This window comes from Ascochyta rabiei, chromosome 13 (assembly GCF_004011695.2).
Source record: "Ascochyta rabiei chromosome 13, complete sequence".
Classification (NCBI taxonomy): domain Eukaryota; kingdom Fungi; phylum Ascomycota; class Dothideomycetes; order Pleosporales; family Didymellaceae; genus Ascochyta; species Ascochyta rabiei.
In genome coordinates this window covers 1369783-1396303 of record NC_082417.1, presented here as the reverse complement: position 1 = coordinate 1396303, position 26521 = coordinate 1369783, and the positions used below count along the sequence as shown (strand labels likewise).

Sequence of the window (26521 nt, the reverse complement as noted above, 5' to 3'; positions counted from 1 at the left end):
TTGAGATGGCGCGTTGCTCAGCCGAAGCTAATACTACGATCTTGCAGTGTATATAGCATTTAGGCGCAAGGCATACCTTTCCGCCTTGAAGATCATTGCGCTTTTTTATACTTTTGTGCAATACCTGCATCGATTCTTCGTCAATTTTCTGATACTATTCCTCGCTTTGTCTTGACAAAGATCACTCAATTACCAGCCATGTCATCCTCTATATCCCGCAACCATGAACCGGCAGTCCTCATATTTGGCTCTCTCACACGGTCTTTTTCACAGTCGAATCTCAGTGCACTGCGAACCACTATCCTCTCTTCGCCACAACATGCCTGGGTTAAAGACGTTATTAGCTCGCTACCTGCGCACTATAAGACCTTGACTGCCGAAATTCCCGATCTACATGATGTAGCCAGCAAGACCCAGATCGATAACATAGCGAAATGGCTGAACACTGCTGACCTCTCTCTGGACACTAAGCAGCTATCGAACTCGCTTCTCGCACCACTAGTCGTAATAGAGCAACTTGTGCAATACAGCGCGTTTCTTGACGGCCAGCAAGCCGAACATCAAAAGCCAGTGGTCAAGGAGACGGCCGGGTTCTGTATTGGATTGCTCAGTGCCTTCGCCGTCGCCCGTACGTACCAGTCAACGGCTACAGATTTCGATCAAAATGCTGGAGTAGCAGTACGATTAGCAATGCTTGTTGGTGCTGTAGTCGATAAACAACATCTTCATGACACGAGAGGTCCGTCGAAGACGCTATCTGTCGCTTGGAAGCGCGCCGGTGCCACTATCGCGAGCAACAGCTTAGACGATACCCTAGCAGATTTCCCAGAGGCGAGTCTTCTCTTCCCCCCAAAAGGACCATGATGAGACCTGTCACTCTCGGTCTCTTATGCGCCAGGATTACGAACAATCTAACCGTATGCTGGATTTAGGCCTACATCTCAGTAGCATACGACATAACGCGCATGTCTGTCACGACGACCGTCTCGACCCTCGAGCCGCTTCAAAAGGCCCTGAGGGATGCGGGTTTTTCTACCACCGAATTGGGGCTCTCAGGACGTTTCCACAGTGAATACGACCACCGTGGATCGTTTGACTCGATCATGGACTTCTGCGACAAACATCCCGCATTCGCGTTCTCTTCGTCCACGCCAAAGATCCCGACCAGAGCCAAAGCTGGTGAAGCTCTGCTCAACAGCCAAGAGAGTCATCACAAGCTTGCACTCCAGGCTATCCTGTTGCACAAGTGTGAGTGGTATAACATTATTTCGGACCTCAAAGCGTCGTATCCGCCGAAGAGTGCATGCTTTGTCTCCTTTGGCGAACGTTGCATTCCATCAAGTGTATCAAGCAGTTTTGCTGGACGAACTACATACTTTGACAATGCGACTGCACTGTCGCGACGAGTGAACACGGACGATGTTGCTGTCGTCGGTATGTCGATAAACGTCGCCGGAGCATCCTCTCTTCCTGAATTCTGGAACCTCCTTGCGGCAGGAAGGTCGCAGCACAGGCGTGTGTCCGAAGATAAGTTTTCCTTCGACACCGTTTTCCGGGAAAACGATGCCGCCAAGAACTGGTACGGAAACTTCATCGATGGCGTAGAGGACTTTGACCACAAATTCTTCAAGAAGACACCCAGGGAGAGCTCCAGCATGGACCCTCAGCAACGACTCCTGCTTCAGTGTGCTTACCAGGCTGTCGAGATGTCGGGCTACTTTAACGACACCAACAAGGCCGATGCCGGTAGCGGAGCTTCGGCCGCCGACCTGAAGAACATTGGCTGTTACATCGGCATGTGCGGCAACGATTACGTAGCCAACTGCTCGCACCACGCGCCAACCGCATATACTGCAACGGGCACCCTGCGATCCTTTGTGGCTGGGAAGCTCTCACACTACTTTGGATGGCTCGGCCCTTCGCTTACGCTCGACACAGCCTGCTCTGCGTCTGCAGTCGCCATCCACACCGCATGTCGTGCTATCCTGTCCGGGGAGGTCGTTGCCGCGCTCGCTGGTGGCACAAACACCATCAGTGAGCCAGGTGTTTATCAGAACCTTGCTGGTGCATCGTTCCTCAGTCCGACCGGTGCTTGCAAGCCGTTCGACGCGAATGCAGACGGCTACTGCCGCGGAGAAGCGGTTACGGCTGTCTTCCTCAAGTCGCTGTCCAAAGCAAGAGAAGATGGGGATGTCATCTTTGGTGTCATCTCTGGTACCGCCGTGGCTCAGAATAGCAACGACACGCCCATCGTAGTCCCTAACGCACCCTCTCTGTCAACCCTCTTCAGATCAGTACTGCAGACGGCCAAACTGGATGCGCAGGATGTTTCCGTGGTCGAAGCGCATGGTACAGGAACACCAGTAGGCGATCCTGCAGAATACGCCGCCATCCGTCATATTTTCGGACAAGAAAAAGGCAACCGGATAGAAAGACCGGTTGCGTTGGAGTTGGGCTCGGTGAAAGGCCTGGTCGGGCACACAGAAGGCAGCTCTGGTGCCGTCAGTCTCATCAAAGTGCTGTGTATGATGCACGAGGCTGCCATACCGCCCCAGGCAAGTCACTCCGTTTTGAACCCGGCAATAGGCGCGAACGCAAACGATGGCATCAAGATCTCGACTGAACTGAAGCCATGGAATGCTGAGTTCAAGGCCGCGCTGATCAACAACTACGGTGCGAGCGGGAGCAATGCCTCTATGGTTGTTACTCAGGCTCCCAAACTTAGCCCTGAAGCCGCTGCAACTGTTAAGCGTGGGAAAGAGGATTCAGATATCCGATATCCGTTCTGGTTTGCTGGTCTCGATGACAGAAGCATACGTTCTTTCACTACCAAGCTCCGCGATCAACTCAACCGGAAACCAAATGCGCCTATACAAGATCTTGCATTCAACATCTCACGACAATCGAACCGCTCACTTCCCCGAGCTCTACTGTTAAGTGCCCGGTCGGTCCCGGATCTTTTTGGAAAGCTCGCCGAACTCGACAAGGTTGCCACAAGTTTCACCGACGTGTCCTCGTCCAAGCCAGTCATTCTATGCTTCGGCGGCCAAATGTCGACAACTATCAACCTTGATCGGGTTTTATACAACAGGATCACCCTTCTACGCCAGCACATGGATCGCTGCAACGACTTGGCCATCGCACTTGGTGCCGGAAGCATCTACCCCGCGGTCTTCCAAGACACACCCATCTCCGATATTGTTCTCCTCCAAGCTGCGTTGTTTGCGCTGCAGTACAGTACCGCTCAGTGCTGGATCGAGTGCGGTGTCAGGCCCGTTGCCGTAGTCGGTCACAGTTTTGGTGAGCTAACAGCCATGTGCTTATCTGGTGTGATCGGTCTCGAGGACGCAATGAAAATGATCATCCGTCGTGCTACCGTTGTCCGAGAAAGTTGGGGTCCCGAGAAAGGCTCCATGCTAGTCATCGATGCAGATGAGGACGACGTCTTGAAAGTATTAGCCGATGTCGATCAAGTCCACGACGCGTCCATCGCATGCTACAATACTCCGCAATGCTACACCGTAGCTGGATCTGTACACAGTGTTGATCTTATTCAAGCAACAGTTTCGGAAAAGTATCCTCACCTGCGAGTAAAAAGATTGAGCGTCTCGAACGCCTTTCACTCTGGTCTGGTCGATTCACTCCGACCAAAACTGCAGCAAATTGGCAAGGATCTTACCTTCAACCAGCCAACACTTCATTTCGAGAGGTCTTCCAATAGCTCCATGTACATGAAGCCATTCGACGCGGATGTCGTCGCCGATCATTTGAGACAGCCTGTGTATTTCTCTCATGCTGTTCGTCGTCTTGCAAAGAGGTATCCTTCCGCCGTTTGGCTTGAAGCGGGTTCCAACGCGACCATCACTTCAATGGCAACCAAGTCTCTTGCAAAACCATCGGATCACCATTTGCAGGCCGTAAATTTATCAGGTTCTCAAGGCTTACAGAGACTCATTGACTCCACAATGGCTCTTTGGAAAGCTGGAGTCAATGTAACGTACTGGGGTCATTCAAGGGCTCAAACAGAGGATTACGACTCCATACTGCTGCCACCATACCAGTTTGAGAGGAATAGACACTGGCTTGAGCTTAAGGCCCCTCCAAAGGTTACGACCATCGTGAACGAGAAGATGGAGGAGATCCTGCTAGAGCTCTACACATTCACTGGATACCAAGATACTCAGCAACGCTCCGCCAGGTTCCGAATCAACACCATGCTACCGAAGTACCATGATATCGTTGCTGGTCACGTTATTGCCGGCGTAGCACCAATCTGCCCAGCAACAGTGCAGATCGATATTGCCATCGAAGCGCTGAGGAGTCTCTTCGGACATCTCGCGGGCGATGAAGTCCAACCGCAGATCCGCAGCATGACGAACCTTGTCCCCATATGTGTTGACGCTTCGCGTTCTGTATGGCTTGAGGCTGAAGCGCTAGATGTTGAGCGCACAAGTTGGAGCTGGAAGTGGACATCCACAAGCCCCACAAGTGCCGTGCCCACTACTCATGTATCTGGTGAAATCCATTTCCGCAAATCAGTCGATATCCACTATCAGGCAGAGTTTGCGCGTTACGAACGACTCGTTAGCCACCGCCGATGCATAAAACTTCTGCAATCGGAAAACCCAGACGACGTACTCCAGGGCCAGAGGAGTATCTACCGTGTATTCTCGCCTATCGTCCAGTATTCTCCTCTTTACTTTGGCTTGCAGAAGCTTGTCGGCCGAGGATCAGAATCGGCTGGCCGTGTCATCAAGAAGCACACGGGCAAAACTTGGCTCGATGCTTTTTTGTCGGACGCATTCTGTCAGGTAGCCGGGATCTGGGTAAACTGCATGGCGGAGGAAAGCGAGAAAGACATGTGGATCGCCAATGGTATCGAGCAGTGGATACGTGCCCCCACCATGACAAAGCCACAGACTTGTTCGATTGATAAATGGGATATCTTTGGGCAACACTCGCGCTCCGCAGACGGTACAACCACGTTGTCAGATGTATTCGTCTTTGATGCTGGAACTGGGAGGCTTGTTGAGGCTATTTTGGGTATTCAATACGCAAAGGTGTCGAGATTGTCGATGGGGAAATTGCTGTCCCGTCTATCTCGCGACATAGACGGACCGGTACAGCCAGTGGTCAAGGGCGGTCCTCCGGTTCTCTCAGCATCCATCCCTCTCCCCGATTTGGCGCCTCCTAAGACCGTGTATGCTGCGGAGACCATCCGAGCACCCAAAAGCACGCAAGAGGATGTTTTCAAGAGACTCAAAGCAATTTTGGCCGAATTATCTGGCCTCGACGTTGACGAGATCAAAGACAACGTCGAGCTCGGCGACATCGGTGTTGACTCACTCATGGGAATGGAGATGGCAAAAGAGATTGAGAACGAGTTCAGTTGCACACTACCTCAAGACGAGCTCGCACACGTCACTGATCTACCGGATCTGCTCCGCTGCGTGCAGGGAGCGCTCGGGACAACAATCATCGGCCCAGACATCTCATCTGCGCCAACGTCTTCGGACGACAATGACACGGACACTGTCGATTCAATCACGCCTATGTCAGTTCCAGACGAAGCCGAGGCCTTCCCGTTTGACCTCGTCTTGTCTCAAGACGCCGTAGTCAAAGCTTTCAGCGAGTCAAAGTTGCAGACCGATAAGCTTATGGAACAGTATGGCATTCACGGGTATCTGCAAACCGTCGCGCCGCATCAAGATGAAATGTGCGTAGCACTCATTGTTGAAGCGTTTCGAAACCTGGGATGTGATCTTGGTGCTGCAAAACCAGGTCAAGAGCTATCATTTATCACGCATGCTGGCGACCAAAAGAAGTTTGCACAATATCTTTATACGGTACTCGAAAAAGCCAGGGTCGTGCAGCACAATAATGGAGGAATCACCCGTACTGATGTCCCGGTTCCATCAAAGACGAGTAGCGACCTGTTTCGCGGCCTACTCGACAATTTCCCAGAGCACGCGTGCTGCAACGAGCTAGCGTACTATACTGGCTCGCGTCTCTCCGATATCATAACAGGACAGGAAGATGGTATCAAACTCATCTTCGGCACCGAACGAGGCCGTGAGCTCGTCGGCGCTGTGTACGCTGACTTCCCGATGAATAAGATGTACTACGATCAAATGGGCGATTTCCTTCGTCGTCTTGCATCATCACATCTGCAAAGTCGGGAACAGGGACCTTTGAAGATTCTTGAAATGGGGGCCGGCACTGGTGCCACGACGAGGACTCTGATTCCCCTGTTGGCCAATCTGGGCATCATGGTTGAGTACACCTTCACCGACCTGGCATCCAGTTTCGTCGCTGCAGCGAGGAAGAAGTTCAAGCAGTATCCTTTCATGAAGTTTAGAGTCCACGATATTGAGAAGGAACCCGCAAAGGACTTGCTGCACAGCCAACATGTCGTCATCGCAAGCAATGCTGTGCACGCAACGCGCAGTCTGCCTCTATCGACCACGAATATTCGCAAGATGCTTCGACCGGATGGCTTGTTACTTCTACTCGAGATGACAGAGCCCATGTATTGGTGCGACATCATCTTTGGTGTTTTTGAAGGCTGGTGGATGTTCGAAGATGACAGACAGCATGCTGTAACCTCACCCCAGGCATGGGAAAAAGTCCTGCACAGTGTTGGTTATGGGCATGTCGATTGGAGCGATGGAAGTGCGGAAGAAATCAACTGCGAACGGCTAATTATTGCCACAGCAGGAGGCACACAAGCTGAGCGTTTGTTGCCTCCTTCAAAGCATGGAAAGAGCGAGGTGAGCAATGAATGACATCACAATCTACAACTCACTGACCAAACCAGTAGGACTTCCGTCATGTCGAAAGGAGGGCTTCGACTGAGAGAGCCATCCGCGGAAATACTGCTGACTTCGCATTGCCTCCAAGATTGGACTCGGTCTCCCACGACGCTCGCCGATCAGGACAATGCGTTCTCATCACCGGCGCCACTGGTAGCCTTGGAACACATATGGTCGCTCATTACGCCAATCTTACCGCGATATCGTCAATCATCTGTCTAAATCGACGAAATAGATCCTCTGGCCTCGATCCTCTCGCGCGCCAGCTGATCGCCCTTACATCAAGAGACATCATCCTCTCTCCACAGGCAACGAACAAAGTCTCCGTATTCGAAGTCGATATCACGAAGCCACACTTTGGCCTTCCACCTCACACATACGACTCGCTTGTCAACACTGTAACACACATCGTTCACAATGCGTGGCCCATGAACGCGAAACAGCCCTTTTCAGCCTTCACCCCACAATTCCGTGTCCTTCGTAACCTCATCGACTTTGCAGCACTCATATCTTCAAAACGCCCATCTAATTTTGAAGTGGGCTTCCAGTTCATATCTTCCATCGCGACTGTAGGCCACTATCCCCTGCACGAGGGATCATCTGCGGTGCCTGAGCAGCGTATGACCATCGAGCATGTGCTACCCAATGGCTACGGCGACGCAAAATACGTCTGCGAACGCATGCTTGACGCCACACTGCATCAGCATCATTCTCGCTTCAAAGTAACGGTCGTGCGGCTTGGACAAGTCGCTGGATCCTCCACTTCAGGATACTGGAACGAGACCGAGCACCTCCCTTTCCTGCTCAAGAGCTCACAGACACTGGGGGCGCTGCCTCGGTTCGAAGGTCCCGTGAGCTGGACGCCTGTCGATGCTGTGGCACGCGTGTGTGCTGATCTTGCGCTGGGGGAGATGACCCAGGGAGGGTTTTATCACATCGATAATCCTGTTCGCCAGCCGTGGAGTGACTTGCTGCCTTTGCTTGCTCAGGAGCTTGAGATTCCTGAAATTATTTCTTTTGGGGAGTGGATTCGGCGTGTGAGATCATTTCCTTCATCGGGCACCACAGGCCAGGTGGACCTTAATCCGGCAAACCGACTTGTGGATTTTCTCGAGACTGACTTTTTACGAATGAGCTGTGGGGGTGTGTTGCTGGAAACAGAAAGGAGTCGTAATGACTCGGAGGGTATGCGAAATATCGGGCCTGTGGATGATGATACAGTGCGCCGATTCATTCAAAGTTGGAGAAAACGTAAATTCTTAGTGTAGACCAAACTCCGCCAGGGCCTTTCGACCCTCAGGCATTCTCCCACTGCCATGCTATCACAAGCAGGATTTGGAGTTTGCAACGCTATCTCTATATGGCGTCTCCACAAACGGCGAAAGACTACGTTTGATTTCACTAAGGGGGTAATCAGACCTCCACACCATACGCTAAACTCTGAGTGCACTACTATCAGGAAGTGTGCTAGGGGAATAACAGCTCCTAATTCCTTACCCATATCTTCATTCGTCTCACATACGCCCCATAGGAGATTTTTGGCCTCTTTATAGCCCATTATGTGTCTAGTGTAAAATCAATATATTAATACATAAAAAGTCACGGCAAGAATAGGTATAAACTCTGTAGATCTAGATTAGCACAACTAACTTCTGAGCGGAGACACCCTTCTTGATACGGTCTAACGCTGCCTGTACGTGCTCCAATCCAGTTCCAACTACAACCGGTTCCGGTGCGCACTTGTATCTTCCCTTTGCCAACGCGCTTGGGAGGAAGTCTCTGTAGATTGCACCACCAACCTCGTTTTCCATTACATCGTCCCCCCATATAAACTTGTAGTCGACTCCCTTGACTTTGCAATGTATGAAAGTCGAAACCTTGAACCACAGAAACCGAGAAATGAAAGATACCAGGTTGAGCCCTGTTGGTGGGATCTGATTAGGCATGGGAAGAGAAGCCTGGGCGATAAACTTTTTTCCAGATGAGGCTGCTACAATCTTAATACATGCTTTCATTGATCCGTCACCAATGGCAACAGCACCAGCCAGCGTTTTTCTCTCCAGCAGACCAATAATCTTCTGAGTCGTTGCTAGATTATGATAGTCGAAAACATGAGTAGCTCCCAAATCTTTCACCATGTTGAAATTCTTCGGGGATGCGGTGGTGATGACTTCATACCCAGAAGCAACAGCAAGTTGGATAGCGTTGCAGCCGACACTCGTTGATCCACCCCATATCAGTACGACCTCGCCAGTTTCCGAAGATTTGAGTCCGGGCAGGTTCAGCGACAGATAGTCCTTCGAGTACAACGCACATGCAGCCGTAGACAGCGTGAGCGGAAGCACACAGGCGAATTCGTAACTTAGGCTGTCCGGTATAGGAGAAACAAGGTTCTCGCGCAATACGACATATTCCTGGAACGCACCCTCGCAGGAGCGGTTGCTCCGCTGGTCGAGGCCGACGGCGTCACCAAGCACGCGGTCGCCAGGTCGGAAGCGTGAGACGCCGGGCCCAACTTCGACTACCTCGCCTGCTACATCGTGACCTAGAACGAAGGGATATTTGATCCAGGGCATCATGTTATCACCCATGGCTTGTTTCATCGCTTCCACAGGGTTGATCGCGACGGCTGCCGCTTTCACAACGATCTCATTCGTTCCTGGCTGTGTGTAGGGTGCGTCATGGACGGACAAGGGAAAAACTTGTTTGCCGACCAGCCAAGCCGCTTTGTTGGTAGGTGTCATTTCTTATTATCCAGGATCGCGAAGACAGTAGATTGCGAGCGTTGGCTTGTGGAGAAGTCTGAGATCCAAGGAAGCTGAGTCAGCTCGAATCAAGGTTTTTAAATAGTCTTCGCCGGTGAGTTGTATGGTGGTTGCAGCCGGATCGTCCTCAATTTGGCAGAACGATTCACTCTTCGAGGATTGAAGCTGGGACCCCTGGTGGATAAAAAAAGAGCCATTGAGAAGTACTCATGAGGTCTTTATAATGAAGATGATTATGAATGAAGACACTGGTAAGGAACGCATGCTACTGTCGAGCCCCACATCATCGATTGACAATTATGGACAAAGTGGAACTGATCAGATCACAATATCAAAATCTTGGTTGTATGGGCTTCGGGTCGGACTGTCGGAGTTTCGTCAGAAGCTGCGGACTTTTGAGATTCGCCGAATCCGCAGCGTGAGCGCACAACCATTTTGCGATATGCACCGAACGACACAGTTTTGGCACGCTAGCGTTCTTTATTTCAGTAAATTACATCCAATCAGATTTGAAAATACTCCCTAAACATATCGACCGTCTCCTTGACGGTGTCCTTCAACGGAACAAATTCGCGCCCAATGAGAGCCCTCGCTCGCGCAGAATCGACTTTGTACGCACCACCCTTTGGGTACCCCGCGATCTGCCACGTGTGCCTTGCCGGAAGTCTTTCGCGAAGCTCAGGATAATTTTCGTAGATGATTTCCAGTATATCCTTGTTACACAGCTGCTCTGAAGACGCGAGAAGGATGCGCTCACCACCAAAAGCGTCGTTTTCTATAGCCATGACATGGGCAAGAGCAGCATCTTTCACATCGATCCAGGTATAGAGGGCAGTGGGAAGCACCTTACCCTGAAGGAGACTGCCAAAAATCCCATTTGAAGCGTTTGGCGCCTCCATTGGGTACCCTGGATACTTGACCATGGGCCCAAATATACCAGGGGGCGCGAGTGTGGTCAGCGTGAAGCTAGGCTTCTCTTGATCCATGAACGCCCAAGCGGCGCGCTCAGCAAAAGTTTTGCTACCACGATATCCGGGGATCCAGCTAGAGTTGTCGAGCGCCTCTTCCAATGTGATTGGGTTCCAATCTGTTGCTGTATATGTGTGCTCCGGCCAACTGCCCTTTGCCGCATCGATCAAAGCAGCGATAGAAGAAACACAGACCACACGCTTCACAGATGGTGCGAAACGTGCAATTGAAGACAAGATGCCTGTCGTTCCAATGATGGCTGGATCTAATAGTTCTTTCTGCACGTTGTTACAGTTTCTAACATTAGGGCTGGCCGTGTGGATAACTGCGTCGAAGGGAGGGTCCCCTTGCACTGCTTGGTCGAAGGCATCGTGCTGCGCAATGTTTGATACAATGGCAAAATCGAGCTTACGCTTTGGGAGCGTAGGATGACGAGCCCTAATGCGACTTGCTTTTTCGTGGCTGCGGACTGTCGTGACTACTGTGTGGCTGATCCATCATCGTTAGCATGAGTTCATGGCATGAATCAAACAAACCCCTACCCGCGTTCAAGAAGTTGTTCAAGTATATGAGCAGCCAGGAAGCCATTGCCCCCAGTGAGCAGAACATGCATCGAGATGGCAGCTGCTGTTATCCAAACTATACAACAATACCTGAGATCGAAGAAGATGTTCGTTATGTTCGACTGGCAACGAAATCTTTCAGCCTGATGTTTGCGCCTTGTCTTTCTTCGATTGAGAAACTAAAGCCCGGTGCTATTAAAACCGTTGATCACGACTCAATGCACTCTAAAAAATTATCGATACTCCGATGGAGTAAAGTAGCTTCTGGATTAGACCTATGCGGTTTCAGACTTATTGGTACAAAGAAGCGCTACGACAGTTTTTCCGGATCTTTATGAAGCCCGTGCCGGAGACTGGATAATTCATTAGCTCTGGTGACTGAAGGTATTCTGCGTTTACCAATCGGATGCCGTTCGACTTGCATGTTAGACTGGGCGTGGGATTGGAACCACTTTTGCTAGGGGCTTGAACGAACGGCCTCTTGATACTGATGTGTTATTGTTGTTGTAAGCGGAGTTTCTTTCGGCAAATGTTTTGCATAGAATGCGGGACTTCGACTCCTTCCTACAGGCATTGTTGCAAGGTAAACTAGTTTAACAACCATGCTTCTAATGTCTATAAGCAGAAGGCACAGAATTGTTATCTGCAGTACACCGAAGCGCCCTCGTTGTCCGTCTCACTCCAACACAAAAGATGGCCACTAAAGCCTCGATCCCTACGATTGACCTCGCTCCATACCTAGCCGCAGATGCCACACCTCAAGGCAAACAAGCAGTCATTGCAGCCATATGCAATGCCGCTAGAACCTATGGTTTTTTCACTATCGTTGGTCACGGCATTCCTCTGAAGGATCAAGAGACTGCGCTTGAATGTGCCCAGCGTTTCTTTGATCTTCCCGAGGAGGAGAAGATGTCTGTTTTCATTGAGAACGCCTTAGGAGCGTCGAATCGTGGGTATGAAGTTTACAGAGGCCAGACCTCGGAGCCAGGCACTCTACCCGACATGAAAGAGGTAAGTGTTAGCTTGAAAATTACTTCGATGTATCTCTGAACTTCAGCAGGGCTTCGTTGTTGGTGCTGAAATTCCACCAGACCACCCTGATGCGGGCACTTTTTTGACAGGTCCTAATCAGTGGCCAAAGTCTCTGACAACAGGCGAGTTTCAAACACCTGTTATGCACTACCGAGACACTATGGTTAAGCTCGCCGAAAAGGTTTTGGGGATCTTGGCCTCAGGACTTCCTCAAGAGTGGGGCTGTGAGCCAAACGTTTTTGACGAGTTTCTCATCAATCCATCAGGCAACTTGCGATTGCTACACTACCCCCCTCAGCTATCCACTGACCCTCGGCAACTCGGAGGTAATACCATCATGCTGCTCCTGGGTGCTGATCTGGGCTAACTGCAGACCAGCTGGCGCGCACACAGACTTTGGTGGGATAACCTTTCTTCTGCAGCAACCGGGAACAAAGGGCCTTGAGGTCTGGTACCCGCCTACTGAGAGCTGGGTACCCGTTCCTGTAACACCAGACTCTTACGTTGTGAATATCGGCGATCTGATTGAGAAGTGGACGGCTGGTTATTATCGTAGTTCTTTGCATCGTGTCATCAACTTCGGCGAGCAGCACCGCTATTCCGCCCCGTTTTTCTTAAATGGAAACATGAAGCTGGAAACACAGTCACTCGATGGATCTGGTCACCACTTCGGCGTTAGAGAACATTTCATGATGAGGCTTAGAAGGTCACTAGGTGAAGAGAGGAGCAAGTTCCTCGAAAAGGGTTCAACAGCGACGAATGTGACGAAGATTGAGATACCGGCATAGAAGAAGGACATGTAATCTATTGCAGGGTCCGTAATAACCACTTGTGCGTTTTGACATGAAATAAATGCTGTTGTCTGTTCTTGCTCGCTCACAAAGGACCTGTTCTAATCAGTGACTTGATTTCGAAGATAAGGTTAGTAAGATGCTTTGGAGACTCCAACAACGATGACACCAACGGTTTTCTCCTCTCTTGATCTGGATGCAAGGGACCGGACGAAATCCAAGCAAAGTTAAACCAATGGCTATCAGACATAAGAGTTAAGACTTCGGTCTCTATTTTCTTCTAATTGAATATACTAGCATTGCCATCAAGACGTTCGACCGAACATATCACTGATTTCATTTTCTGGAGCTATTGGCATTCTTCCCTTGTATAGTACAAGATTAAGAGCTTAAGAGGTCTTTGGTCTGACATCCTTCCATCCCATCCAACAACTTGCGAACACACCCAAGATCGACATACCAGTACCAAAATAGAATGTCGTCGCTATGCTGTTACTGTAGGATTTCAGAAGCAGTGGTAACTCGCCTGAATTCACAAGAGATCTCATGCGCGTTACCCCTGCTTCAATGATCCGAGCCGACTCGACTGTGGGTATGAGACTCTCCAGATTATTCCTAAGCTCATTCGTAAATATAGTTTGGGCAATAACTGTCATCAGGGCACCACCAATCTGTTGAGAGAAGACGAAGGTTGCTAGTGCTATTGGTACCTCGGTTGGCTGGAGGTTGCTTTGCAAAGCAATCATTGGCTAAAATGTATCAGTGTCAGAACTGACAACACAATAAAGATGTTGCATACCATTGGAAGTGCAAGACCTCTACCAGTTCCGGAGATCAATTGATAGCCCACAAGTTTTGCCGTACTAGTTGAGGTCGACAGAGTTGTAAACATACCCGAGCCAACGGAGTTCAATGCTCCACCGAGCAGTATGAAAGGTAGGTAGTAACCAAATCTCTGAACTATACTGTTGTCAGTCACATGCATTCTGTGAATGGGGAAGAGGCGCACCCAGTCTTCCGCTGAGAAGAGTAAAGACGACTTGCGTCAGAATTGTCGGTAGGAAATTGTAGCCGCTTTCAAATGGGGTGTCGGCCTTGACACCTTGAAAGTATAGCGGTAGGTAATATGCGGTGACAAACACCGTACCAGAGATAATGAAAATTGTCGCGCAGCTTGACCAGACAACTCGCCTACCCAGCATTGAGACCGGTATGAGAGCAGAGACGCCCTTCCGGTAGTTCCACAGGCAGAATATCGCAAACATAGCGCCAGCTCCGCAGAACAGGCCAATGACTTCTGGACTGTCCCAAGGGAAGCGATTGCCGCCAAAGTCTAGGACAAGGAAAAGCATGATCGCAGCAGGGCCGAATAATCCGAACCCAATCAGGTCAAATTCTTGCATGGGGTGTTTCAGAACTTCCTTCCAGTGAGGTTTGACAAGTGGCTCAGGGATATCCAGAAACAAAAGAGCAACGAAAACGAGAGCACCGGCGGGAAGATTGATGTAGAAGCCTGATGACTGTCAGTGATTGAGGGACGATGGTATGGTATACACTTACACCAACGCCAGGATACGAAGTCTGTGATGGCTCCTCCTATGAGAGGTCCACTAGCAGAGCCTAGATTGCCGACTAGGTCTGTCAGTGTCCTTTCGAAAAAATCCTTGCACTAGTTACTCACATGCCATGAAGTATCCAAGCATGCTAGGCCGTCGTGCCGGGGGTATCGACGCGTGAATCATCGTAAAACCTCCATTCATGAGGCCGGCACCACCCAATCCCGCAACAAATCGTCCGAGAATCAGCATAGCTGACGACTGTGCTGCGCCACAGATCGCAGAACCAATGTTAAAGATCGTGAAAAAACCCAGAAAGAGCACTTTTGAATTGAATCGAGCATACATCTTTCCAGTAAGTGGTTGGAAAGATGCACTAGATTGTGTGTTAGATGGTTACCACTCTCACTTGAGAGAAACTCACGCGCATAGCTGGTACGCAGATCCATACCAGCCCACATCGAGCAGTGATTGGAAATCGTCGGTGATATAGGGAATAGCCTGGTAAAGAAGTTAGAACAAATCGATTCCGATTCAGCACAATCAAAACCTACTGTGGATAGGATTGACATATCCAACATCATTAAGAAATATACCAGCGTTATTGATATGAGAAAGGCCCACCTGCAGTTTAGAACAAAGTGTCAGCGTAGACAAAAGCGAAATTTGAAAACGATACAGCATTCAACGGCTCTTTTACTACAATCCTAAATGTTTCCGTTGTACTTACAAACGTATTCCGTCCAGCCACGGATGTGGAGTAGCAGGTTGGTCGTCAGGCTCAGAGCCTAATTCGATTACCACTGAAGGAGGGATCTCCTTCATCGCTTTTTCGAAACGCCTCTTTGTATCATTGACCATAGCATCGATGTCATAATCCCAAATTTGGTGCGAACGATCATGAATCTCGCGAGCGATCTTAGCGTGATCCGAGCCACAACTCGAGCCTTGAAATTCGTAGATCTCGCCGACAGCTCTGCTCGTGTCCATGATCCACTGAGAGCGATCGTAACGCACATCGTTGTACACTTGGAGTGCGACACGAAGGGCATTAGGTCTACGAAGCTTGCTTCGCTCAGACACGGTTTGCAGAAGTGTAGTTAATGTAAGACAGTCTTCGATACCACTTCCCGCACCGGCACCGTGGTGAGGAGACGAAGCATGGGCCGCGTCTCCGGCAAGGCAAAGGCGACCATTTGCATAGGAAGGTACAGGACGTTCATATGTGTCAAAAACTCCCCATCTGTCAAGGTCCTCGGGCAGTAGATTCATCAGGCCCTGGACAACTGGGCTGAATCCTGAGAATGCCTTTATAGCCTCTGATTTGGCAGCGGGAACCACAAATTTCCCATCTGGTACCGTCCAGTCTTGTGGGTCGGTGACGAAAGCAACCACATTCAGTAGCGTGTTGTTTGCTACAGGGAATGTCAGGACGTGAGCATTTGGACCACAATGCATGACACGATTCGACGTCTTGAATATTCCAAGGGTGGCCCGGGCTTTTTCCATCGGAACGAGACTTCGGATGGCGTATTTATGACTATAGGAAGGTGTGCAGGACGGATGGTCTTGGCCAAGCAACAGTTCCCTCATCTTTGAATGAATACCGTCGCAACCAATCACTGTCGGCTGTCAGCACTAGGCTCGCAAAAGAGTTGGCAGCATTTACCAACGTCAGCCGTTGCAGTTGAGCCGTCCTTGAACATCAGATGAATGAGTCCACTATCTTCTCTCTCAGTTGCAAAAATCAGCTCTTTGTTGAGCTGCACATCACGCTCTGGAATTAATTTCACCATTTCGTTCATGAAATCAGACCTTCGACACCCTTCGAACCCTCGTTCACCCAAGTACAGCTTGAGCATGGTTTCTTCATGTTCTGATCTCTCGCTGCTGTAGTTGTATCCGTCCATGTAGTAAAAGTAATCTTCGTCATTCTGCACGGCAACCTTTCGGTAAGCGGCATGGATGGCGGGATTGAGCAATCTCATAGCTCTTTCAGCGTTTGGGGTGAATCCGATGCCAGCCCCGATCTCGCGAAAGGCACTGGCTCTCTCGTAGATCGTGAAATCGATGTTGCGTTGGAGAAGGCCAGTAGCAAGGGCCAGTCCAATGATCCCCCCGCCAATGATGGCGACCTGCAGACGGCCATCATTGGATTTCTCGAGCATGTCGGTATCGGCTGCGGGCTGTGCCATTCTGTGTTTGTGAATACTGATTTGGTAGTGATCAAACCTTCGATATGAGCGTGTGGTGATGAGAGCATAGGAAGTTGCCTTTCCTTACGTTCGTGCATAAGAGCTTGTTGCCCCGTGCGACAAATGAATCAAATACTCCGGATTCGAAGCGTGAGCCGACCTCGGCAATATAAAGACGTCCGGTCAAAGACTAGCCGATCTGTTCAGGCCCAGTTTGTGGAACCTAGTCAACAAAAGTGTCAGTGGCTATTTGGGTAAGTCCGCATGAGGTCCGGGGCTCGGAGTTTCTTCGAAGCCACAGATGACCACAAAAACAAAAGCGAAACACTCTCTCTACGGCGGGTTTGTAAACACCCCCGAGACCGACAAAGACAGATCTTATTGGATACCGATAAAAGTTGCAATTTCCTCTGGAATACGGAACACAAAACAGTTTGATTTCTTGATTTTGCTGAGCCCAACCATTTAGCATCGCAACTCAGCATGTCAGGTCTGCCTCGCGGCGTCGATGTTCTTGGACAATTTCCTCAATTAAAAACGTACAACCATGGCGTTGCTCTTTTTCCCTGGAGAGATGATCTCACCCAAGAGATAGTCATCTCTGCCCTCCGCGACGCGACCGGCAAGATCCTTAACGCGATTCCGTGGCTCACCGGACAAGTTGTCCATACAGTCGGAGCAAATGGAACCTCAGGAACAATACGTGTTGAACCATGGCCTCCCGGGGTCCCTCCTCATGGCCTTCTCAAGATCAAAGATGCCACCGATCTATTGCCACCATACGCTGATATGTGCGCCGCAAACGCACCTTTTTACATGCTAGACGGGAAGGTTCTCTGTCCATACCCTGGTTTTCCTGAAAGATACGACACTGATGTCATTGGACCTGCGCCACCAGCGATGATCCAAGTCACATTCGTGAAGGGCGGCTTTCTTTTGACTTACACAAATCAACACAATGTTGTCGACGGAACCGGTCTCTTCACCATCATCACACTACTCTCGTTTGCGCTTCGAGGGGAACCGTTTCCAGAGGATATTATCGCAGCCGCGAACCAAGATCCGGCTGGTGTCATTCGTCTGATGGATCCTTTCGAACCTTTACTCGACCATAGCTGGCTCCTAAAACCAGATCCAGAGCCCGAATTCGTTCCCGCCCGACCTGGTGGAAGATGGCAGAACTTTCTCTTCCGCAAGGAAGCAGTCGCCGATGTCAAAAAAGCTGCTGAAGACCCCATCGGATATGACGAGGAGGTTCCCTTCATTTCGCCCAACGATGCCATCTGTGCTCTTTTTTGGAAATCGTTGGCATCCGTACGAATCAAAACTGGACTGGCTCCCACGACAGTATCCAAATTCAATCGCGCCATCGATACTCGACCAGTCCTTGGGGTCTCTCCAGGATATCTGGGCCAGATGGTTTATATATCACCATCTCGCATGACATTTCAGGAACTCGTTCATGCACCACTCTCCACTGTTACAACTCGTCTGCGCAAGGATCTCGACGATGTGAATAACGAGTTTTCTGCTCGCTCTTATGCCACTTTTGTTGCCTCTGTTGATGACAAGACGCAATTGCTGTACTCTGGAGGTATGAACTTACAGACTGATGTGGGACATTCGTCGATGATGAACGCCAAGGTTAATGGATTTGACTACGGTATCCTAGGCAAGTCGGATTTTGGACGCCGTCCTCATCTGGGACTCACTGTGAATACTTTCTACATCTATCCGCAGGAGAAGTCGGGCGACTATCTTATTCTTGTTTGCTTACCAGACATGGAGTTGCAAGGTCTGATGGAGGACCCTGACTGGGCACGGTGCACATATGCAATTCAGGAGGAATATTGACGTGTACTTTTACTCTGCAATGGAAGCATCTCTTTGCGCGAGCGTGTCCAGATAGCTGAAAACATAATTTTTACACCGATCTACTTGGGAGAGCCCTTACAATGCGTATCACTTACCTATTCGGAATTCCCCAACTTCGGCGCTTTAGTTCGGTTGTTGCACATGTTCGTGAGACCTAGAAGAACTCGAAAGACTATCAAGAAAGCCTGAGTCGTCAATAGTTTTCTTGAAATCTATTTCAAAGTTATTTCAGGTTCCCGAAACTTGATTAGCTTCACCAACGTATGCACACTAGGAAAACGCTGTGCATAACTAGTAGAGCGTATGAGATTTCGGATCGTAAGCAAACAGAAGTCCACCATCTCTCAGCTACCATAGAATTATTGGAAATCGTTGTTCCTACTGTACTGACGATCTCGCGATTCGCAGTCCCCAACACAGACGTTGTTCAGCTTTGGGATCTTACTTAGCCTTAGTCTGCTGGACCAGCGCAGCGTCTACAGAATCCTGGCTTGCTCTACTTCTAGGGACAACCCACCTCTCAGAATCACCCAGTCTATCCGTAGTAAGGCCCGCAGATCCTGGGTTTTGCATCCCTGCTTCTAATTGTCGGGCATAGCTAACCTTCCTTAGTCGTTCTGCCTCTCTCGGAGTGAGAGCCAACTGTTGTCTTATTAGCCATGACGTTCTGGTGGAGAGATCGTCTTCACTTACGTAGATTTCCACTCCCAACGCATGTAGGTTGAAAGCAAGCCACAAGGCTGCCCCAAAGCTGATGTTCAATGCCGCACCAACAGTGGCCGACGAGCCGCCAGCGAATCTTGCAGGAACAGGGGCAACCTGCGATGAATTACTACCATCAGCCCATGATGCGCAAGATGGATAGTCCTGTACTAGAGTTTCGACCGATCTATCGGGATATGTCGAGAGAATCTTTGCGCAGGTCCAGACAGCATAGTAGCCGCCTCGGTTCGATGTGATCAACGCCGCAATAATCATAATCAACCTTGACGTAATGATGGAGCCGGCCTGTTCAAGATGTTAGCGAGACTGCTCGAGGGGCTGAAAGTGTCGCACGCACATAGAACCATCCTCGAAGCATCCACGCCCGGTGTTGTTCAATCTGCAGTCTCTTGATGTTGTACCATGACAATCCGAAACAAGCAAGAACACCAAACCCCACGAAGCCGCACCAGGCCTGCACATCAACAGATCCACCAAGTGCGTGACGTGCAATCATCAAAACCCCAGCCAAGCTTATGATGTAGAGCACTATCGCTACATACCCGCCAATACGATGCACAACAATCCATTTTTGGCGGAAAAAAGGTGTGAACTGTATCACAGCAATGGCAGAGGCAGGCAAGATACCCGCAAGATGCAGTAGAATACCAATCTTGTACCTCGGGAAGGTCCTATAGTAGTAGCACTCTCCAGGCGCTGCGCCGCTACCATTTGTGCGAGCCTCAGAGGGGCAATACTGGCCGTTGAAATCTAGATACATAGCACGGGCAAGCACAACTGTATTTCGAATCGTCAGCGAAGGTTCGTGGACAGGACTGATTAGATGACTTCTCACAGCCGATCATCGCGCCGCCGAAGATGAACCATAGTATAAAGTTGTAGCCTTTATTGAATCCAATGTGGTTGTAGAATTTAATAGGCATAATGCCAGAATACGTTCGAATCGTGAGAGTTGGCTATGGATTTCGATTAAGGGCTGTGGAGAACGAGGCAAGTACACTGATATGTGTACGGTATAAGCAAAAGCGCGGTAAAATTGGTAAGGTTCATCAATATAGGCGCGCAATTGGTCGATTTTGTAGGAATCTGATTGTCTGCAGTGCTGTACGGCAAAGGGACAATCCATCTCCCCTTGAACAACCTCTTAGTGTATACTTTATGACCATCGTGACGTAGGTTGTTCGACGAAGGCTCCGGTACAACAAAAACTCCGCCTTCTGTAGTGAAGATTTAGTTATCGGGCTTGGTATTCCGGTATTTCACCGGCCCGATTAGCTGTTGCAAGGGCTCAGGAGGCGGTAAGAGCGACGGAGTCGGATGAACAACATTACAAGTCCTCCGTGAATCGCCCCACTCTGTTACTCAGAAGTGCGCGTCTGTAAGGGGCCGGTCACTGCCTCAGAAAGGTTATTCAATACTAAACTCCGACTGTTTTAAGAGCTTCTTCTTTTACTCTACAAGCACAACAATAACATAATTTATATATCACAAGCATGTCATTGAGAGACAGAATGAACAGCATTCGATTGACAGCAGTTGTTTGGTCTTGACTCTACTATCCAAGAAATATTCCTCATCAAATTGCTCCAAGATGTCCGGCAGTTATGAATTTCCCGAGACACCACCGAATCCTCAAACGGGCAAGGCTAGGATTGCGGTAGCTCCCGTCCACCACGAGCCGCCGCCACCTGCAACGGTCGCACAACTGTCTCGTTTCGGGCCTCGATGGAACATCAGAGACATTCAAGCTCAGCTCTCTCAATACGTTCTTGAGATGGGCATCGTCGAGGGCACAACAGACGAGTGGCAACGAACCCAAGATCCCGAGGCCGACTTCACCTTTCATTGTGCTCTGGACATCATGGCTGCATCGCTTTTCCGTGCCAAGCAACTCGTCTTACGCCATCGATGGGGCTTCAGCGAGGCGGAAACTATCTTGATTGCCAAGGAAGTCAAGAACATGGATTGGGGCATGGCGCATCTCCTTTACAGCTTTGTGGCGGTCAGACATCTCGAGACCCCAATCATGGCTTGGAATGTCGGGACTGGAATCGAGAGACATTTTCACCTTTATTTGTCCTTCGAGAAAGCTCTCGAGGGCAAGTTGACCGGGGAGGCTAAGGATGAGATCGAGAAGTGGTTTGAAAAGACGAACAAGTACTTTGAAGAGGTTATTGTTCTGTTCAAGGGGCCACCTGGAAGCAAGAGACCCGAGGCGAATCCTGAAGAAGGCAATTTTGCCGAAATCGATGAACCTGCCCCAGGCCACCCTAAGGAACTTGCTGATGTTGCTACTCACTGAGCGGTAGATCTATTGTGGAACCGGATACTGAGGGCAATATAGCATTTATCGGCTCAACAATTCTGATGTCGTTCAGTCGCTTATTATGCCATTCAAAATCTTTGCTACAGTGATTATTATTTGTGCAAGTGAGACAGACTCAAATGCAGAACGCCGGTGAATCTTCGAACGCTTCCTGTCAAACCATGTGAAGCCTAGCCAAGCACTCTTTCGCAGTACGGTTGACATGACTTAAAGTATGCAGCACGTTCTGTAGTTCTAACTGCATCTCAAAAGTCGAGTCGACGTGAGGGTTCGAGCTAATGAACTCCGCGCAAAGATAGAGAAGAACCGGCGTGAATGGGTGAATCTAAACAGTGGTGAGTTATCAACTACAAAGACATTGTATCAGGACATAATACCTTGAAATAGCTCAACTCGATCAGCGCCTTCGAAAGTGTGGTCATCTGTTGCGCTGCCTCAACTGCTCTTTTCTCACGCTGAGCCGCACCTTTAGTGGTATCTTCCATAGCCCATGGTGCTGTGCGACAGGACGTAAATGACACTAGAGCAGAGGCTTGTGCTGCTAGCACTGTGAAATAGACCATCGGACCCTGAAAGATCAACGTGTATGGGTCATCGAGAGACATGCCCTTCAAGGCTTGTTCGAGCCCTGCATCAAGCTGTTGCTGTCTGTCCCACAGAGGTAGTGACATCAAACCCTGCGTATGCTCAGCAGCACCTTGCTGTTGATGCGATAATAATTGTCCACATATACCGATCAGTTGAATTGAGTCTGTGAATGTAGATGGTGGTTGATTATCGGTTTGGAGAGGCAGACTGCGCAAAAACTCTGTGACCACAACCTCGTCTGACTGGAATTCTTTCTCAGAACAGGGTAGGCGGGTCAAGATCTTCAATAGCTTATTAGTCCTCTAGCTACCGATGCGAATATAGGGCAATCTCTTACAATGTGCTGATCGAAGGTCAATGGTAAGCGGTCTAGCAAACTGGTAATTTGATCGATCGTGTATGCCATCCAGAACGTCCGCCTTCGTTCTTCGATCTCAGTGACGTTTAATGTCTGGGGTTGATTTGCTGCAATGCCATCGAGCCCGTCTACATTATGTAGCTTCATAAGTATCACGTAGCGAAAAAACTTCCCCGCGCTCATCCATGCCCGTCGATAACCTACATGCATAAATTCATACACAGACAGCAAGCCCCAAGCCTGGACTTGCTCAAGATCAATGCAGTCAGATTGAGGCTGCTTTGTTTCCAGGTTTTCAATCAAGAGCCTTGTTTGCGAGTATAGATCGTCTTGGATATGCTGGAATTGGCTTGAGGTAGAAACGGCAAGCGTCCACATAACATGTTGAAGACAGTGGAAGGAATCGACGTCGCTCTCGGTGCATATTCTTCGGGCTCGTGCGAAGTAGTGTCGCTTGTTGAGAATGAGGAAAAAGCTGTGAAATCTATCAAAGTAGAGGTGATCCCTACAGCGCATGTTGATTAGCTGGATAACTGTACTGAAGCTTGTAAGCAAACTCACAGATCCGACCTCGTCAGATCATTAATAAAACTGATAGGCGACAATCCTGTCAAAGGCATAGTCATGGTCGAGCCGGGTTGTGAGAAGACAATGTCGACGCCAAAACCATTTGAGGAGCTGCTGTTGGAACCCTCTTTCTCAAAGCTATCCTGAGAGTATGCAGGTACGAGATCTGGGAAAGAATGATCTGGAAAGGTATTTGTTTCATCAGGAAATCGTATGAGCTCGTCCTCGCCAGTATCTTCTAGTCCCTCACTGCTGAGGCGTTGCTCGAGCGCGACTACAGGGTATTAGTTTGACGAGAAGACAATTGGTGCAAACATACTGATTCGAGACTGTAACGCGCGTAGATGACCTTTTCTCGGACCGCGAGGTTGCCGTATCGTTGTTGTGACACATGTTGTGTCGGAATCCCGACACACGCCACATTGAGGCTGACCTCGATCGCAACGAAGTTTTCGTCTTCGGCACTCGTCGCATGCTACGCCGGATTGTTGACGAGAGCGTGGGGTTTCTGAATCTAAATTGACGGAGGACATACTTGTTGGGACAAGACGATTTGCTGGACCCTGGAATTGTATTGCCACGATCCAGCTAGGCGATGGATGTTATACAAGCCGAACTGACGTACACCCGGTACTTCTTACCGTGATGTCGCGGGCCGGTACAGAGTCATGACCCACCCACCTCAGGTACAGACTCGGGGGTACCGTGGCGCGCCCGTGATGTTGCGGCTCGCCAAGGGTTCATCGAAGAATCAGCCCCAGCCAATCAGCATGCACCAGGGACCTTGAAAGCTTTCCTTCGTCTATCTCTCCGGCTACACTTTGTGCCACTTCCATACCCCGCAAAAGTTAATAGAATTAATCTTACGTATACAATCTTACAAGTAATAATTTCATTCCATCTCTTCTACATGGTGTAGGAAGATATACAAAATTAAAGACTAAAAAGTATTACTCTATTCTATAGATTCTGTACACTCTAAAATGTCTAAGCCCTCTGTTATATATTAGCCACCTTGTGTAAAAAAAAAAAAAAAAGTTAATATTAAGAATCCAGATGTTAACTAAAAAGGATAAATCTATAGATGTAGTTCTCTATATAGAGAAGAAGTTAAGGCTTCTAGAATATAGTAATGTTACTAGACTAAGAAAAGATATAAAATTTATATTACATTAAAATTAAAAAAAAAAAAGTAAGATCAACCTATTTTTCTTTTTTTCGTTTTAAAAGGTTGTATATCTAAGATGTTAATAGTATCTACTAGGTTTTTACTAACTGTTGATTTTAAGCTAATATAAATAATTCCTCTATATAAGAGCTAAACAATCTTAAATTTCTATAGCTTTGTCATGTTATTCTTACAGAATAATTTATATTTACGTCTATGTATTAGTAGTGACACGTAATCGAGCAAGCTCGTAAGATAGCCTCTTTAAGATCTACTTATACCTAGTAAATCACTAACAATTCAAGCTAATAAACTCTAAATACTACTAAAGACACTAATCTGTTATTTTTTTGAAAGTTATAGGGTGGTACAGATTAGAAGTTGTATGTATAGAGATTAAAAATTAAACAGCGTTTAAAGTAAGGTTTTTAGACGGCTATATTGAGAATTCTACTAGGGCTAATTCATGCTAAAATGCTAAATTCTCCATATATAATAGTAGAACTTTAAATTCTTTTACAACTCTCTAATATGAATCTAGGAATGCTAATTCTTAAACAATTAATATTCTTAAGTAGAATTAAGTGTCTAATATACTTAGTGTCTAAATTGTCTAAATTATAGTTTATAATTATAAGAGTCTCTTTACTATAAAAAATAATCATTGTATAATAAAGTACTAAGTAAGATCTACTACTGTACTAGATTATTAATCTTAGCATTACAAACGCCTTCCATTAAGAATCACGCAACTATAATAGATAGACATTATAATTTTGTCTAATTATAGACTAAAACTTAAACCTAAGGCCTCTTAATATTAAACGCGGAGATTTTACAGCATTTCTACCACCTATTAGGGTGATTTCTAATGACTGTTTGAAAGCTAAAACTTTGCTCTCTAGAAAACGATTTTTCATAGCCAAAAGCTCTCTAAATAGAACACTAAACATTTATTTACACTATTTCCAGCTTTTGTCAAGGCCACGGCTCTGCCCACCGTGCCAAGCATGCCTCAAAAAGGTAACAATGCTCACTTTGATAGTGAGACAGCGGCCAGAACAGTACTTATTGCCCTGAGGCTTGCCAACACAGGTCAGAGGTGGACGCGCCACATGCCTGAGGCTGAGAGTCTAAGGCCAAGAGCCTAACAGCTTTAATAGTCACAGATCCACCTTTCACCTGGAAATGTTTAATCAACTATTTAAAGTAGCTAAAACGTTGTAGATTGGTAGGAAAAATTATAACTAGACCTATACATTACAGCTTAGAAAGTATTAAGAAGAAATAACTTAGTATTAAGGATATAGAAGAACAAAGATAAAGTATAGTTAAATATAGAGTATAGTACTATAGTTTTACTTAGGTTAGTAAAAAAGCAGAGATAAGGTAGAGGTTAGGTGTCTGTTCTATCTAGATAGTGTAGATATAGTGGTTAAATATAGGTCTATTTCTAACTTCTAAACTAAAGCAGCTGTTGTAAACCTTTGGACCACTAGGATGTAAAACAACAGAAGCGCCTTTAACTAGTTTAGAAATTTTAAGATTCTAAGTAATAATTGTAAAGTTAAAGAGGATTTTATGTAAACTCCTACCTATATTCTACCTCTAGAGTCTACCTAACCTAGGTAGTACAGGTAACTAAGTATTACCCTACCTTTACTCTTTTACTAACCTAATATTGCTTATAACTAAAAGTATAATTATAGCTTATATAGAGCTAAAGAGGGTATATATAGGTAGTATTTAAGGAAGACCTAAGCTAAATTAATAGTACTATGGTAATTATTAAAATAACAGACACTACGCTTTTATTTACTAGAAAAAGGTAAAAGAAAATTAAGTTAATAATCTAAGTATAGTATATTAAGAATATATAGAAAGAGTACTTACTAATTTAAATAAAAAGGTTTTTATAGTACTAGTATAAAGTAGCTAAATAAGTAGTGTAGCTAGCTTACTAGTGCTCTATCTTATCTAAAACCTAGCTAATATAATCAGTATAGTTTTCATTACTAGTATACAGTTTTTTTTTTCTTTTTAAAGACAATAGTTATTGTTATAGAAATATGTAATTTATTTATTTTAAGAAAAGATATATATGTTGAAAAAAAAACATGTTATAAAACAATAATGCTATAGGGTGTTCTAAGAGTAAGTTTTAAAGAAGGCTAGATTTAAGTAATAGGTTATGCGTTTATACCGGGTCTGTGCGCACAACAACTAGATTCGC

General features: G+C 47.6%; 10 protein-coding genes across 10 annotated transcripts, besides 4 other annotated features; 4 read left to right on the top strand and 6 right to left on the bottom strand.

Annotated features, from left to right (window-relative positions):
• Nucleotides 1-198: 198 nt before the first annotated feature.
• Nucleotides 199-8080, top strand: EKO05_0007950 (uncharacterized protein; the record flags this gene model as incomplete). Its single annotated transcript, XM_038941165.1, has 3 exons — nucleotides 199-678; nucleotides 933-6770; nucleotides 6821-8080. The coding sequence occupies 3 exons, from the start codon at nucleotides 199-201 to the stop codon at nucleotides 8078-8080; spliced, it is 7578 nt and encodes a 2525-aa protein (XP_038796910.1).
• Nucleotides 8081-8443: 363 nt separating this feature from the next.
• On the bottom strand, nucleotides 8444-9556 carry EKO05_0007949 (uncharacterized protein; the record flags this gene model as incomplete). The annotated part of the gene is made up of 1 exon (XM_038946317.1): nucleotides 8444-9556. One exon carries the CDS (start codon nucleotides 9554-9556, stop codon nucleotides 8444-8446), a length of 1113 nt encoding a protein of 370 aa, XP_038796911.1.
• Nucleotides 9557-10080: 524 nt separating this feature from the next.
• EKO05_0007948 (uncharacterized protein) lies at nucleotides 10081-11159 on the bottom strand (the record flags this gene model as incomplete). Its single annotated transcript, XM_038940950.1, has 2 exons — nucleotides 10081-11035; nucleotides 11089-11159. The coding sequence occupies 2 exons, from the start codon at nucleotides 11157-11159 to the stop codon at nucleotides 10081-10083; spliced, it is 1026 nt and encodes a 341-aa protein (XP_038796912.1).
• Nucleotides 11160-11802: 643 nt separating this feature from the next.
• EKO05_0007947 (uncharacterized protein) lies at nucleotides 11803-12929 on the top strand (the record flags this gene model as incomplete). Its single annotated transcript, XM_059637162.1, has 3 exons — nucleotides 11803-12120; nucleotides 12170-12467; nucleotides 12520-12929. 3 exons carry the CDS (start codon nucleotides 11803-11805, stop codon nucleotides 12927-12929), a joined length of 1026 nt encoding a protein of 341 aa, XP_059493145.1.
• Nucleotides 12930-13903: 974 nt separating this feature from the next.
• Nucleotides 13904-14836, bottom strand: EKO05_0007946 (uncharacterized protein; the record flags this gene model as incomplete). Its single annotated transcript, XM_038941026.2, has 3 exons — nucleotides 13904-14445; nucleotides 14493-14564; nucleotides 14614-14836. The coding sequence occupies 3 exons, from the start codon at nucleotides 14834-14836 to the stop codon at nucleotides 13904-13906; spliced, it is 837 nt and encodes a 278-aa protein (XP_038796914.2).
• Nucleotides 14837-15214: 378 nt separating this feature from the next.
• On the bottom strand, nucleotides 15215-16683 carry EKO05_0007945 (uncharacterized protein; the record flags this gene model as incomplete). The annotated part of the gene is made up of 2 exons (XM_059637161.1): nucleotides 15215-16110; nucleotides 16158-16683. 2 exons carry the CDS (start codon nucleotides 16681-16683, stop codon nucleotides 15215-15217), a joined length of 1422 nt encoding a protein of 473 aa, XP_059493144.1.
• A 483-nt stretch (nucleotides 16684-17166) lies between these two features.
• On the top strand, nucleotides 17167-18537 carry EKO05_0007944 (uncharacterized protein; the record flags this gene model as incomplete). The annotated part of the gene is made up of 1 exon (XM_038946318.1): nucleotides 17167-18537. The coding sequence occupies one exon, from the start codon at nucleotides 17167-17169 to the stop codon at nucleotides 18535-18537; it is 1371 nt and encodes a 456-aa protein (XP_038796915.1).
• A 462-nt stretch (nucleotides 18538-18999) lies between these two features.
• Nucleotides 19000-20204, bottom strand: EKO05_0007943 (uncharacterized protein; the record flags this gene model as incomplete). Its single annotated transcript, XM_038940949.1, has 4 exons — nucleotides 19000-19200; nucleotides 19252-19566; nucleotides 19619-20058; nucleotides 20117-20204. The coding sequence occupies 4 exons, from the start codon at nucleotides 20202-20204 to the stop codon at nucleotides 19000-19002; spliced, it is 1044 nt and encodes a 347-aa protein (XP_038796916.1).
• A 668-nt stretch (nucleotides 20205-20872) lies between these two features.
• On the top strand, nucleotides 20873-21583 carry EKO05_0007942 (uncharacterized protein; the record flags this gene model as incomplete). Its single annotated transcript, XM_038946319.1, has 1 exon — nucleotides 20873-21583. The coding sequence occupies one exon, from the start codon at nucleotides 20873-20875 to the stop codon at nucleotides 21581-21583; it is 711 nt and encodes a 236-aa protein (XP_038796917.1).
• A 178-nt stretch (nucleotides 21584-21761) lies between these two features.
• On the bottom strand, nucleotides 21762-23653 carry EKO05_0007941 (uncharacterized protein; the record flags this gene model as incomplete). Its single annotated transcript, XM_038941019.2, has 5 exons — nucleotides 21762-21932; nucleotides 21985-22476; nucleotides 22533-23058; nucleotides 23115-23394; nucleotides 23440-23653. The coding sequence occupies 5 exons, from the start codon at nucleotides 23651-23653 to the stop codon at nucleotides 21762-21764; spliced, it is 1683 nt and encodes a 560-aa protein (XP_038796918.2).
• A 623-nt stretch (nucleotides 23654-24276) lies between these two features.
• Nucleotides 24277-24310: a tandem repeat.
• Nucleotides 24311-25269: 959 nt separating this feature from the next.
• Nucleotides 25270-25425: a dispersed repeat.
• Nucleotides 25426-25556: 131 nt separating this feature from the next.
• Nucleotides 25557-25635: a tandem repeat.
• A 107-nt stretch (nucleotides 25636-25742) lies between these two features.
• Nucleotides 25743-25882: a dispersed repeat.
• Nucleotides 25883-26521: the final 639 nt, after the last annotated feature.